The 15,945-nt window shown below is 41.3% G+C and overlaps 1 protein-coding gene across 1 annotated transcript in view; it reads left to right on the plus strand.

The window, feature by feature from the left end:
• Window positions 1–632: 632 nt before the first annotated feature.
• The window catches only part of asic1a (acid-sensing (proton-gated) ion channel 1a), a 31,148-nt gene continuing 15,835 nt past the window's right edge, over window positions 633–15,945 (plus strand). Inside the window, exons 1-4 of the mRNA XM_062998795.1 lie at window positions 633–685; window positions 780–870; window positions 5,276–5,797; window positions 8,515–8,710. Coding sequence (XP_062854865.1) covers window positions 5,358–5,797; window positions 8,515–8,710 — 636 coding nt within the window. The 5' untranslated portion in view covers window positions 633–685; window positions 780–870; window positions 5,276–5,357. The remainder of the gene's footprint in view (window positions 686–779; window positions 871–5,275; window positions 5,798–8,514; window positions 8,711–15,945) is intronic.

Consider the following 15,945-nt stretch of genomic DNA (forward strand, 5'->3'; position numbering starts at 1 on the left):
TGGATGGATGGATGGATGGATGGATGGATGGATGGATGGATCTTTTAATTGTTTTACCTTCATGAGTTGCATTTGATGGTCAACAAGCCTCTAGTTTATCCACATATTCTTGATGTAATGAATTTCAGGATTTTTGTACTAAAGTATCACAAGTTGAGTCTAAATGTGGTGAGAAGAACCTTCATTACTGTTCTGATATACAGTATACTGAGTTTAGTTTAATTACAATTACATCAATTAAGCTTTTGATTTTTTGGGATCTGTTGTTCCTCATTTTGGGGTTATGGAAGTGGTCACCCTAACTCCTCAACTAACCACTCATATGGTCACAGAGAAGTCACCAGTCAATTGTGGCCATGTCACAAACATAAATGACATTATCAGTAATGTAACACCATCACATTAGTGATGTAAATAAGCTGTGTGGAGGTTTTGAAGCATCAGGGCAAAAAATATTAATGTTAGTAATTCAGTCACAGAAAAGAGCGTTATCAGAGGTAATTACAACCCCAGAACTGATATATAACAGGAAAATAATGAAATAAAATGATGATAAAGTGATACCGTGTGTGTGTGTGTGTTGTTTGTTTGTGAGTGTGTGTGAGTGTGAGAGAGAGATTCCGAGCTCGTGCACGCGCACACGAGTCGGCCATCACGACATTCCTCCGCTCCTACACTAAAGCAGGTAAAACTCTATTTTAACCGCATTATTTACGAGGATGTGATGAAGGAACATTTAAACAGACGATGAGATCGGATTATTTTCATTTTTATTCCAGAATCTTCACACTTGTTTGTCAGCGGCTGACAGGAACCGTTAAATCTGTCAGAAGTGGCGCGAGGAGGCTGCGCGCGCGCGCTCTGCCTGTGGTAAAGAGCAACAACCTCATGACGGTTACTCTGTTTATATTATAGTAGAGCTGGGCGGTATGACCGAACATTTAGTATCGCGGTATTTTTTAGGATTCTGACTGTTTATCACGGTATATCACGGTATGTTTTGTGTGGCTTATTCTACTGTCATAAGTACATGGAATATAAAAAGTTGTAATTTCAGCGTGTATATAATGAAGGTTTTTGATACTATAAGCTTTGCTCGGTCTCACAAAATATGATGGAGTCAGTACGAGTGAAACTGGTGCAATAAATACAATTTTTATTGTGTATTTAATATGTAAGTATTATATAATCACCCTCAGCTCTCCCTTTAACTAATAAAACCAGGTTTAAAAAGTGGACGACTTTAAATCTCTCCGCTTCAGGTCACTTATAACGTTGGTTTAGTGACTGACCTGAAGTATTTTCACCCTGTAACACAGACCTGGAATCCAGAGTTGTAATTATGGCTCTGAAAGTTTCTCTCTCGACCGTCTATAGAGGAATCGTGTCCTTGTGTATGTGGATCGTTACTGCGTTCGTAATGTCGTTGTTTGTAACAGTCGCGGCTCGACAGACCTGCAGTATAACGTGTTTTATTCTGTTCTAAACTGCACACACGCCTCATTTCTTTGGCAGGTTCTTCCCGTGCATATGTGGTCTTCCTCTCTTCATCCTCCATCTGTTTTTGTTTATTTATTATATAGCGCTTTTAGCAGTGAACAATATATTGGTGCCTACTGAAGCTACAGCTGTTAAAATGAACTATATATGGTATGGTGGTATATGAAAAGTCCATACCGTATAAGGAATCTAAGGCGGTATACCGAATGTACCGTCATACCGCCCAGCACTACGTTATTCTTTTCATTTTTTTGAAAGTATTTACATATATGCTCGTCAGTTTGGGGATTTTGTTGCTTTTTGAGATTCTAACAAGCCTTAATCATTATTAAAATTCTCACTTTTTAGTGGCGCCAAAATGACCAAACCTAATTACTGGTCAGTGCTCGACTTCTCTCCACACATACCTCAGGATTGCTGTGGTGTTTCTGATGGTTGGGCTTATTCACACTTGATTTTAACAAATCACTTTAGATTTGGGTGTTCTGAAGAGCAAGACCTGGGTTCAATCCCTGCGTTTGGTCGGTCACTGCTTATGAGGAGTTTTACATGTTCTTTCTGGGTCTGTATGGGAAAGCAGGTATTTGAGGTTGACAGCGATGTAGAACAGCAATTTAATCGTAAACACTGAGCAGAACCAGTTTAGCGATCATATTATAGTGTATATTTAATACAACAGCTAGTTATATCAAAGCCGTTCCTCACACCATTGGTGTAATTATTATTGGACGATAAGCAGAGTTTTATCATTATATTGGGACATAAATATTTGTAGATCATTATTGACTTATTGAGATCTGCATGCACAGAGCTTAACATGCAGTCGGGCGCTTTAATGTTTAATACACACGTGTCAAACTCGAGGCCTGCGAGCCAGATCCGGCCCGCCACGTCATTTCATGTGGCCCGCGAGAGCTTAAAAGACGTACGATTGTCTTAAACCTACACTGTAAATCCTACATAAACTGCATCTCCCACAATGCATGCCCATTCTGTGACCTGCAAAGTGACCGCATCCCGCCACTAGATGTCAGTGTTTCCACATCAGCGTTTAACTGAGGCGGTTTTCCAACAAGTGATGCTGAGAAATATTTACAAATAATCCCAAAATGTACAAGAAGAGAAAATTGAAGCTGAAGGAGGAAATTTAATGAAAGTTTGTGCTTCAGGAAGAGAAAGCGGTGCGTCTCTTGTGTTATGAGGCGTGTCTGTGGTAAAGGAGGACAATATAAATGTAGATATATGTTATAAATATACAGAATAAATTTGGCATTTAGACACCAAACACAGAATTTAGCCTCCAAGAAAAACAACAAACTGTCCTAGACTGCAATCACAGCAGGATACGGTACAATCGGCCCTTTGAGGGCCACCATGATACAGACGTGGCCCTCAGGGACAATGAGTTTGACACCCCTGGTTTAACAGTTCTACCATTTGGTAATTAAATAATATAAAAGCATAAAATGTGTTTTAGTTTGGATTAGAACAGCAGCGCTTCCTCTGATTTTGTAAACAAAGCTGGCGCATGCACACTGAGGATGGGTTGAGTCTCAAATCTGCAGTTCAAGGGTGAGATGTTGGAAATGAAATGAACTTTTTAATCAACAGCATTAATCGAATAATAAATTCTCTGTCGGTTATCTGTTAACCGAAGACAAAAGACGTCAGATTATAATAGCCGGCTGTTTAATACTCACTAGTCAACTAGTTAGACTCACATTCACAGCCATCACTTTGGTCTTTACCGTCTTTTAAGATGCTAGTGAGATGATGATGGTATATTAATACTGTCCTAACGACATGACTATAATTCTAACCTAATTTGGAAGCTTTATAAAATAAATTATGATGATTTGCATATTCTGAGACATCTTCAGACTTGGTGTTGGTGGGTTGGTGGGTTGGGATGATTGGTCTCTGTGGGTTTTTTTTGGATTCTTACTGCTGTTGATGGTTTTCAGGTCACGTTAAGGAAACTTAAAATGAAACAAAACCAACCTAAAACATTTTTGCTATAATTTTCTTGTTTTATTAAAATAGGTCCACACTAGTGCTGATTTGATATACCGCCTTTGATTCCTTATACGGTATGGACTTTTCATATACCACTATACCGTATATAGTTAATTTTAACAGCTGTAGCTTCAGTAGACACCAATATATTGTTCACTGCTAAAAGCGCTATATAATAAATAAACAAAAACAGATGGAGGATGAAGAGAGGAAGACCACATATGCACGGGAAGAACCTGCCAAAGAAATGAGGCGTGTGTGCAGTTTAGAACAGGATAAAACACGTTATACTGCAGGTCTGTCGAGCCGCGACTGTTACAAACAACGACATTACGAACGCAGTAACGATCCACATACACAAGAACACGATTCCTCTATAGACGGTCGAGAGAGAAACTTTCAGAGCCATAATTACAACTCTGGATTCCAGGTCTGTGTTACAGGGTGAAAATACTTCAGGTCAGTCACTAAACCAGCGTTATAAGTGACCTGAAGCGGAGAGATTTAAAGTCGTCCACTTTTCAAACGTGGTTTTATTAGTTAAAGGGAGAGCTGAGGGTGATTATATAATACTTACATATTAAATACACAATAAAAATTTTATTTATTGCACCAGTTTCATCATATATTGTGTGATTTTATGGGGCCGAGCAGCTTATAGTATCAAAACCTTCATTATATACACGCTGAAATTATAACTGCTCATATTCTATATAAATAATACACACAGGTGATATATCGCCCAGCCCTAGTCCACACTATTGTATTCTGTTGTACTAAAATCATCCTATTTTATTTTATTTTAATTTAATAAACCCGACAGCATCCGTCTGATTCAGTTAGATCTTGAACGCAGCTCAGTAATCATTACAGCTTCAGAAGTGGTTATCAGGTGCAGTCGTTATAATTACGTCGTTATCAGCTACATAAATTCAGGATAATTAAATAATAGCATTAATTCTCCTCCTGAATGAGCTCATCCATGAATTACCCACGAGACTCAGATGAATGACTTTTCATGTGGGCCGGAAACCTGAGCGGAACCAGAGTGAGTGTTGAACCAGACGACCGGGGGCGTCGAGTGACTTTAATAGTCGAGTGACTTTAATAGTCGAGTGGCTTTAATAGTCGAGTGGCTTTAATAGTCGAGTGGCTTTAATAGTCGAGTGGCTTTAATAGTCGAGTGCGTCCACAAATTTAAGACGCTTTAATTAATGATCCTACAGACGACAGAGTGAGAGTCAAAATTACAACCTCAGGTCCAGATAAGATATTAGTAAGCCACTTGATCAATCAATTGATTGATTGATGAGAATATTCTCACATGTTTATGATCAGGAGGATGGATATGTGAGGGTAACAGGACTGAGGGGATTTTAACCACATTATTCTACATTTCTGATGGAAAATAAAGATTAAAAACACAGATGTGATCTGAGTCACTGCAGGAACAAAGGATTAATGATAGATTTTACTCTGATATTTTATTCTAAAGTGTCGGGTTAGAGAGTGGGGACGTGAACTAATACTATTCTTCAGTGTTATAGGGGGTTTTATGAACGTTTTAAATTATATATCATAAATGTGCAGGTAGATGAATGTGCAGAACACTTTACTCCATTAAAAATGCATTTAAAGGTAATTTTTATTTACATTTATACATATATAACATCCTGGGGACGGGTATGGCTCGTATATTGTGTGTTAGTGGTGTAATATGAGCGGTAGGTAGAACGTTCTGATCTCTCTCTCACTACAGATGAACCAGCGATGGATCCACGCGAGACTGAAGGTATGAGGACGTTCCTGTCAGGATGTGAGTGGTTTAGGGATTTGAACACATGTACACCTCAGGAACATTGAAAGAGGACGCCGATCCACCGGGAACCTCCGTCTCTATGAAGTCTGCTCTGAGGATGGACCTGAAGGCTGAGGCTGCAGATGAAGGCTGTGATCATCACCCTCCTCCTCTCCAGGTCTTCGCCCACACCTCCACCCTGCACGGCATCGCCCACATCTTCTCCCAGCAGCGGCTGACGGTGCGCTGCCTGCTCTGGCTGCTCTTCTTCCTGGCGGCTCTGGCGTTCCTCATGTACGTGTGTGTGGACCGGGTGCAGTTCTACCTGGAGTACCCGTACGTCACCAGGGTGGACGAGATCGCCACGCCCGTCATGCTCTTCCCTGCCGTCACCATCTGCAACCTCAACGCCTTCCGATTCAGCAGGGTCTCCCGCAACGACCTGTACCACGCCGGGGAGATGCTGGAAATGCTCAACTCCAGGTGCAACTCTATTCTAATTCTATTCTCTTCTGTTACAGTGCTCTTTTACTCTAATCCAACTCTATTCTACTCTAAAACAGCTCTGTTCCATTCCACTTTATAGCAGCTCTATTCTAATCCAACTCTATTCTACACTGAAACGGTTCTACTCTATTACAGCTCTATTCTAATACAGCTCTATTCTTATACAGCTCTATTTTATTTTTAATTAATACAGCTTTATTCTATTCTACTCTATAGCAGCTCTATTCCAATACAGCTCTATTCTACTGTGAAACAACTTTATTTTAATACAGCTCTATTCTAATACAACTCTATTCTATTCTACTTTATAGCAGCTCTATTCTAATTTAACTCTATTCCACTCTAAAACAGCTCTATTTGAATACAGCTCTGTTCCATCCCAGCTCTATACTAATACAACTATTCTATTCCACTTTATAGCAGCTCTATTCTAATCCAACTCTATTCTACACTGAAACGGTTCTACTCTATTACAGCTCTATTCTAATACAGCTCTATTCTTATATAGCTCTATTTTATTTTTAATTAATACAGCTTTATTCTATTCTACTCTATAGCAGCTCTATTCCAATACAGCTCTATTCTACTGTGAAACAACTTTATTTTAATACAGCTCTATTCTAATACAACTCTATTCTATTCTACTTTATAGCAGCTCTATTCTAATTTAACTCTATTCCACTCTAAAACAGCTCTATTTGAATACAGCTCTGTTCCATCCCAGCTCTATACTAATACAACTATTCTATTCTACTTTATAGCAGCTCTATTCTATTACAACTATATTCTATTCCACTTTATAGCAGCTCTATTCTAATACATACATAATACATGTCTCTATATTCTATTTTACTTTAAAGCAGCTATATTCTATTACAGCTCTTCTGTTTTATACAATTCTAATCAAACCCTATTCTATTTTAATTCAGCCCAATTCTATTCTAATCCATCTGACCTATACTGTAATACATCTATACCAGATCCTATTCTATTCTATTCTACTCTATTTTATTCTATTCTAACACAGCTTTTTGGAGCACTACCCATTCTACCTATTCTATTTCTATATTTAAATTCAGCCATATTCTATTGTAATCCAGGTCTATTCTATTTTTTCTCTGTTGTATGGTACAGCTTACTTTTTTATTGTAATATGGCTCTATTTTATGCTTTATTATTATATTGTATTTCGTGTATTTGTTTTGTTGAAGCTATATATATATTTAGTTTTTTTTTTATTTCAGTTCACTAATTCCGCCTCCTTCTTGGAACATTTTCATAAATTCCACTAATGACAGTAATTTCATGAATATTTAAACGAGTGCTCGGTGTTATTGCGAGACCCCCCGGTATCACTGTGAGCGTTTTTTGAAGCACTCGCCGAGCGAGACGTGAACCTGGAGTCCTGGGAGCCGTCGCCAGAACCCGAGCCCAGCCGAGCGCTACGGCGGGTGAATGAGAAGCAGCTCGTCTCGGCCCGCAGACCCAGCGGGGTGTTCCGGTACTGACGCCGGCGTGCTCCGCGGGGGGTCCGTCCTGTCGTTGATTGTTCTGAGGATGGGTTGCCAGAGAGAGCGGTCTGGCTCGGTGTGGGTGGTCAAGGTCTCCAGACTATTAAAGTAAAGCTCGTGAGATTAGATGCCACATCTGGCGGTGCTCTGGACGTCAGCTGCCACTCGGCAGTAAAGCATGAAGAGGAATGTCAGCGCTGCGGCGGTGCGCTCCACACCGGGGATGGGATGTGACCGGGGTTCAGATTTGATTCTGGTCGTGACTGGAGCTCCAGTTCAGTCCTAAATTATTCATTAATACCAACAGCGACGTGTAAACTCCATCACCCCCGTTCTGTTATATACACTAATCATCAGGGCTGTAATAACATGCATATATATATACATATATACACCCATCAGCCATAACATTAAAACCACCTCCTTGTTTCTACACTCACTGTCCATTTTATCAGCTCCACTTACCATATAGAAGCACTTTGTAGTTCTACAATTACTGACTGTAGCCCATATGTTTCTCTACATGCTTTGTTACCCCCTTTCATGCTGTTCTTCAATGGTCAGGACCACCACAGAGCAGGTATTATTTAGGTGGTGGATGATTCTCAGCACTGCAGTGACACTGACATGGTGGTGGTGTGTTAGTGTGTGTTGTGCTGGTATGAGTGGATCAGAGTTTTTAAACACCTCACTGTCACTGCTGGACTGAGAATCGTCCACCAACCAATCGTCCAGCCAACAGCGCCCCGTGGGCAGCGTCCTGTGAGCACTGATGAAGGTCTAGAAGATGAGCGACTCAAACAGCAGCAATAGATGAGCGATCGTCTCTGACTTTACATCTACAAGGTGGACCGACTAGGTAGGAGCGTCTAATAGAGTGGACAGTGAGTGGACACGGTGTTTAAAAACTCCTGCAGCGCTGCTGTGTCTGATCCACTCATACCAGCACAACACACACTAACACACCACCACCATGTCAGTGTCACTGCAGTGCTGAGAATCATCCACCACCTAAATAATACCTGCTCTGTGGGGGTCCTGACCATTGAAGAACAGCATGAAAGGGGGTAACAAAGCATGCAGAGAAACAGATGGACTAGATAGGTAGAACGTTTGGAGCATGTAAGGGTCTGTGTGTGTTTGTGAGCTTCTTTTTAATCCTCTCTCTCTTTGCTGGTTCAGGTACGAGATCCGAGACGTTCACCTGGTGGAGGAGAGCGTCCTGGAGGCTCTGAAGGTCAAAGCCGATTTCCAGAGCTTCAAACCTCGTCCCTTCAACATGCTGGAGTTCTACAACCGGACGGGACACGACCTCAGAGACATGCTGCTCTCCTGCCACTTCAGAGGGAAAACCTGCCAGCCTGAGGATTTCCAAGTGGTGAGAGTGTGTCCTCGTCCTCTTTTTATTCAAATCTAACAGAGACTAACATTTTACACTGTTCTGTACCTGTTGGAGATCCGTATCGCGCACGGAGAGCCAGGCATCGATCTCTGTTATGTCCTGTTTCTGTGCAGTACCATCCATCCACCAGCAGGGGTCATCATTTCAGCAGTCGTGAGGAATCCCTACAACCCTCCCTCCCTCCCTCGGACGAGCCAGTCATTGCCTATCATTAGAACTAGCAAGTAAATCATAAGGTTGCCGGTTCAAGCCCCACCACCTCCATGTTGCCCCTGTTGGGCCCCTAAACAAGGCCCTTAACCCTCACATGCTTAGACTGTATACTGTAAGTACATACGCTTTGTAAATGTAAATGCAGTACATCTTACAGAGAGCCGTATCGCGCACGGAGACGCAGTTGCCCCGACCGGCCAGCAGAGGCCGCAGTTACAGTAGTTCTGAGGAATCCCTACGACCCTCCCTCCCTCAGACGCGCCTATCGTTGTACGAATAGATGCCCAGCCTGTCAGTGACAGTTGAGATTAGAACTGCAAATTAGAACTTACAGAGAGACGTATCGCGCACGGAGACGCAGTTGCCCCGACCGGCCAGCAGAGGGTGCAATCGCACCAGCAGAGCCAGTTGAACCTGTCGAACCACACTTCCTCTCCCAGTCTGTGACGTGTTCATCTCCGGATCGATGCGCTTAAATTCCTAAGACATGGGCGTCGGCCGGGACCGGGGCCAGGACCATCAGCGGCGCCGAATTACAGAGTAACGGGACACGACAGGACATCATTCATGTTCTCCCACGCTGAGGCGCCGCGCTCTCCTCGGGTCCTGCGCTCCGTCCGATAGGCCAGCGCGTCGTTAAACGCTCGATCGCGGTTTAAACCCCACCTGAGCGCTCGGGGAGGATCTACGCTCCTGCAGGACGCCGGTTGTGATTATAAGTCGTCGCAGTCGCACTAAAACAGCTTTTATGCGTATTTACTGCGGTGTGAAAGATTAAACCGCTCGTTTTCTCCTCACGCTGTTATTTTACGCTCGGCGGTAAATTATCTTCGGGTCGTTAAACCAGGCGTTACCGGTGTACACAAAAGAAATGAGTCCACGAGGACGTGAGTCGTCTACAAGGTTCTCCAACACCTATATCACCCCTACCAAGTGTAACCTGTTTTAACAGTTTATTAAATTAAGCCTAGAAATCACTGCTAATGAAGAGAATCAGAGGTGCAGTGAGTAGCGCCGTCACCTCACAGAGGGAAGGGTCTGGGGTCGATTCTCAAGGGTTCTGTCTGTGTGGGGTTTCCTTCCACAGTACAAAGACCTGGAGATACTAGAAATTGCTCTTGAGTTGTGCGCCCCATTAAATCAGACCCACTGCGACCCTGACCAGGATAAAGCGGCGGTAACACAAACAATGAATAAACGTTGGCAAATAAGAGTCTGTATGATCGCCAACGCCACACCTTTACCAGCAGAGACTTATTGTGGAATGTTTTCATTTCATTACCCCCCTCAGACACAGCCAATCATTCCTGTATGGAGATGCCCGACCGGTCGATAGCACCACTGCACCCTGGTGTTCACCAGGTTTCCTGTGTTACAGGCATAACATTTAAAATATTTGTTGTATTTACAAATTGAAAGTCTTTTTTTGTACTTTTGTCAGTTAAACGAAGGTTCGGGTGGCGCAGTGGAAAAAAATATGAAATTAAATAAATAAAAAACAAATTTTTATTTTATAAAAAATAAAATACAATAAATAACATAAATACATTTTAAGAAATAATAATAAGTCTTTTATGTTTTTGTCAGTTAAACGAAGGTTCACGAGCGTTCGGGTGGTGCAGGGGAAAAATAAAAATAAATATAAAAATATAAAAATAAATTTAAAAAACAAAAAAAGAAAATAAATAATAAATAAATAAAAAATTTAAAAATTAAAAAAAAGAAATAATATGTCTTTTTTGTCAGTTAAACGAAGGTTCACGAGCGTTCGGATGGGGCAGTGGAAAAATAAAAAAATTAAAATACATTTAAATATAAAAATATATATATAAATAAATAAATAAATTATATAAATAAATTTTAAAAAATTCAAAAAATAATAAAAAAATAAAAAATAAAAAATGAAGGTTTGGGTGGGGCAGCGAAAAAAAAAAAAAAATATATATATATATATATATACAGTGTATCACAAAAGTGAGTACACCCCTCACATTTCTGCAGATATTTAAGTATATCTTTTCATGGGACAACACTGACAAAATGACACTTTGACACAATGAAAAGTAGTCTGTGTGCAGCTTATATAACAGTGTAAATTTATTCTTCCCTCAAAATAACTCAATATACAGCCATTAATGTCTAAACCACCGGCAACAAAAGTGAGTACACCCCTTAGTGAAAGTTCCTGAAGTGTCAATATTTTGTGTGGCCACCATTATTTCCCAGAACTGCCTTAACTCTCCTGGGCATGGAGTTTACCAGAGCTTCACAGGTTGCCACTGGAATGCTTTTCCACTCTTCCATGACGACATCACGGAGCTGGCGGATATTCGAGACTTTGCGCTCCTCCACCTTCCGCTTGAGGATGCCCCAAAGATGTTCTATTGGGTTTAGGTCTGGAGACATGCTTGGCCAGTCCATCACCTTTACCCTCAGCCTCTTCAATAAAGCAGTGGTCGTCTTAGAGGTGTGTTTGGGGTCATTATCATGCTGGAACACTGCCCTGCGACCCAGTTTCCGGAGGGAGGGGATCATGCTCTGCTTCAGTATTTCACAGTACATATTGGAGTTCATGTGTCCCTCAATGAAATGTAACTCCCCAACACCTGCTGCACTCATGCAGCCCCAGACCATGGCATTCCCACCACCATGCTTGACTGTAGGCATGACACACTTATCTTTGTACTCCTCCTGATTGCCGCCACACATGCTTGAGACCATCTGAACCAAACAAATGAATCTTGGTCTCATCAGACCATAGGACATGGTTCCAGTAATCCATGTCCTTTGTTGACATGTCTTCAGCAAACTGTTTGCGGGCTTTCTTGTGTAGAGACTTCAGAAGAGGCTTCCTTCTGGGGTGACAGCCATGCAGACCAATTTGATGTAGTGTGCGGCGTATGGTCTGAGCACTGACAGGCTGACCCCCCACCTTTTCAATCTCTGCAGCAATGCTGACAGCACTCCTGCGCCTATCTTTCAAAGACAGCAGTTGGATGTGACGCTGAGCACGTGCACTCAGCTTCTTTGGACGACCAACGCGAGGTCTTTTCTGAGTGGACCCTGCTCTTTAAAAACGCTGGATGATCTTGGCCACTGTGCTGCAGCTCAGTTTCAGGGTGTTGGCAATCTTCTTGTAGCCTTGGCCATCTTCATGTAGCGCAACAATTCGTCTTTTAAGATCCTCAGAGAGTTCTTTGCCATGAGGTGCCATGTTGGAACTTTCAGTGACCAGTATGAGAGAGTGTGAGAGCTGTACTACTAAATTGAACACACCTGCTCCCTATGCACACCTGAGACCTAGTAACACTAACAAATCACATGACATTTTGGAGGGAAAATGACAAGCAGTGCTCAATTTGGACATTTAGGGGTGTAGTCTCTTAGGGGTGTACTCACTTTTGTTGCCGGTGGTTTAGACATTAATGGCTGTATATTGAGTTATTTTGAGGGAAGAATAAATTTACACTGTTATATAAGCTGCACACAGACTACTTTTCATTGTGTCAAAGTGTCATTTTGTCAGTGTTGTCCCATGAAAAGATATACTTAAATATCTGCAGAAATGTGAGGGGTGTACTCACTTTTGTGATACACTGTATATATATTAGGGCTGTCGAAGTTAACGCGATAATAACGCATTAACGCATTCTCAATTTAACGCGATTATAAAAAATAGTGCCGTTAACGCAAATTCTAGTTCATGTTGAGACTTGACAACAAACGTTTTAATGTCGGACTTGCCACATAATGTAACCGAGCGTGGTAGTGTCGTAGTAATGCACTTGCATAATAAAGAAGCTGCCAGTCCTCCATTCACGTAACGCTAGGACGGACACTTAAAAATCCTCCTTTTGGAGTGAACTGGTTTCATTTTTGATCAATATTATTTACCATTGGCTCAGGTACATGTCAAAACAAATGCTTTGTATTTCATTGGTTTAACAGCCTCATTTCACTGCTTACAGCGCTACCACTGGCCAATCGGAGAAGGTCCGCCCTCTAAATGCTAGTCTGTGATTGGGTGGTTGAATTTCGCCCGCCCTCTCTGTTTTGTAAACACTCAGCTCTCATGATCAGGAACGCGGTGAAAATGCCAAAAAGTAAACTTTTGAGGCAGTGATTAACGGACCTAAATATGAAAAGACACAACATTTAGTGAGTAAAACAGTCATTTGTTATATAATTCTTGCTTAAATTGGTCAAAAACTCTGTTATATGGGTTCTGGATTCATTCTGTGTGTTGCAGTAGCATGTCCCCCTGTTCCTAATAAGATGTCCGGCTTTTTGGGGTGTAATGTCCTCCTTTTTGTTACTATGAATCTGGCCACCCTAGTCAAAACACACTCAGTTCGTGTAGAAACGTCCATTAAACCACTGGATAGTATTACTGCCTAGTATGTGAGTGAATAAAACAGTTTTCTCTTGTCCCAGCAGTTTTTAACATCAGTACATTTAGCATAAAATGTGTTCACCATTTTAACTGTAACATTTCACTTAAAAATCCTTGTTTTCTATAACATTTACACAGATTTTTTTTTATGCGATTAATCGCGATTAACTATATGAAATTCTGAGATTAATCGCGATTAAAAAATTTAATCGTTTGACAGCCCTAATATATATATAAATATATATATATATATAAAAATTAAAATAAAATAAATTAATAAAAAATTAATAAAAAATAAAATAAAATAAATGAAAATAAATAAATAAAATAAATACACTATCTCACTACTGCTGGGATCCAGGGTTCAAATCCCAAGCGGTGCTGTCAGCAGGGGAAGGAATTTCTGAGGCCCCTTGCTGTATTGGCATGAATTGGAATGTACTGCAAACCCGGCCTGTTAGTGCCTGCTGATAAATGCTCTTCTGACTAAATGATGTCTGAAGCCTTTTCCAAAGAGTGCTGCAGTTACGCCCTCTGCTGGCTGATGGATGGTACTGCACTGCACAGAGACGGGGGATAATGGAGATCAGTGTGTGTGACTCTCCGTGCGTGATACGGATCTCCGTATGAATATGGCTGGTGCAGGTGAAAAGAAGCGGTCGGTGCTGCACACGTGTGGGAGAGGACGCGTGTTAGTCACGACCCTCCTCGATCTGCAGCAGTAGAGGGGAACTGGATACGACTAGATTGTCTATAGTTTTGATCTGGTATGATCAGCACACTTATAAGCAAGTGTCCACATATTTTTGGCCATAATATAGTGCTCGTACTAAGTAATTCGAGGGTATGAAAGCCTCAGGCGGTGTAGAGACTGAGGTTCGGTGTTGGGCGCCGAACGTTGTTTATTGCTCAGCGGCACAATTATACAGCGCTCTGATGTTGCCATGGCGATGTGCCATTTTCTCCAGGCGATACTGGAACATCCCTCACTGTACACACATGCACTATAGGGTCAAAAGTATTGGGACGCCCCTTCTAATGGCTGAATTCATGTGTTTCAGCCACAAACTTGTAAAGGAAATGAAATGCTTTCATCTGTGCAGCAACAGTTTAGGGAAGGACCTTTCCTGTTCCAGCATGAGCTCTATAAAGACGTGCAGAAAAGCGTCCTGCACAGAGCCCTGAGCTCAGCCCCACTCAACAGCTCTGGGATGAACCGGAACACCGACTGATCACTCATCGCCCGGCCGTACAACTGAGCGGGCACAAATTCCCACACACAGACACACTTCAATGTCTCGTAAGTGTGCAGCGCCGACCGCTTCTTTTCACCTGCACCAGGTTTCATACGGAGATCCGTATCACACACAGAGTCACACACTGATCTCCATTATCCCCCGTCTCTGTGCAGTGCAGTACCATCCATCAGCCAGCAGAGGGCGTAACTGCAGCACTCTTTGGAAAAGGCTTCAGACATCATTTAGTCAGAGGAGCATTTATCAGCAGGCACTAACAGGCCGGGTTTGCAGTACATTCCAATTCATGACAATACAGCAAGGGGCCTCAGAAATTCCTTCCCCTGCTGACAGCACCGCTTGGGATTTGAACCCTGGATCCCAGCAGTAGTGAGATAGTGTATTTATTTATTTTTTCATTTATTTTATTTTATTTTTATTTGTTAATTTTTTTAATTTATTTTTATATTTTTATTTTTTCACTGCCCCACCTGAATCTTCGTTTAAGTGACAAAAATACAAAAGGCTTATTTTTAAATTTATTTCTTTATTTTATCTTTTTATTTTTGTTAGTTTTCTTTATTTTATTTTTATTCTTTTTTTATTTATTTTTATATTTGTTTTTATTTTTTTATTTTGCCGCTGCCCCACCCGAATCTTCGTTTAAGTGACAAAAATACAAAAGGCTTATTTTTAAATGTATTTATTTATTTTATCTTTTTATTTTTGTTAGTTTTTTTAATTTTATTTTTTATTCATTTTTTTAAATATTTATTTTCATTTTTTTTATTTTGCCGCTGCCCCACCCGAAAGCTTGTGAACCTTCGTTTAACTGACAAAAATACAAAAGACTTATTATTATTATTTTTTAATTCATTAATTGTATTTTCTTTTTTATTGTCTCATACTTTTATCTATACAGTGCATGTGTGTACAGTGAGGGATGTTCCACGAAGACCCTCGTTATTCAGTCAGATCATCACTCAGAATTAAGGCGCCTCAGTAGGAGCGTTATTAGAAATCTAAGAATTTAGACACGCCCTGTTCTCGGGTGTGTAGGATCACGTTTGCGTCCCTGGTTGGGTTCGTTTGCGCGCTCTCAGCCTCGCCTCGTCTCTGTGAGCTATATTAGGCGCCGTACCGCACGGCTTAGAAAGTGGGTCAGTGTTTGATATTCAGTTTGGCGAGAGGCGTGCAGGGGGGTGCTGGGATATTCGGAGCTTCCTCAGACTCCTGATATAACACCCCTGAGTCACTGCTAAATTACCTGCTGCAGGTAAATGGCTGATTATTTTTGGGACACGGATGTACTGCTGTGTTAGGATGTGTCCTGTGGCTTCACTCCTGTCTGAAGAGGCTCTGCAGAGTGC

The sequence above is a fragment of the Trichomycterus rosablanca genome, chromosome 7 (genome assembly GCF_030014385.1).
Source record: "Trichomycterus rosablanca isolate fTriRos1 chromosome 7, fTriRos1.hap1, whole genome shotgun sequence".
In the NCBI taxonomy this organism is placed as follows: domain Eukaryota; kingdom Metazoa; phylum Chordata; class Actinopteri; order Siluriformes; family Trichomycteridae; genus Trichomycterus; species Trichomycterus rosablanca.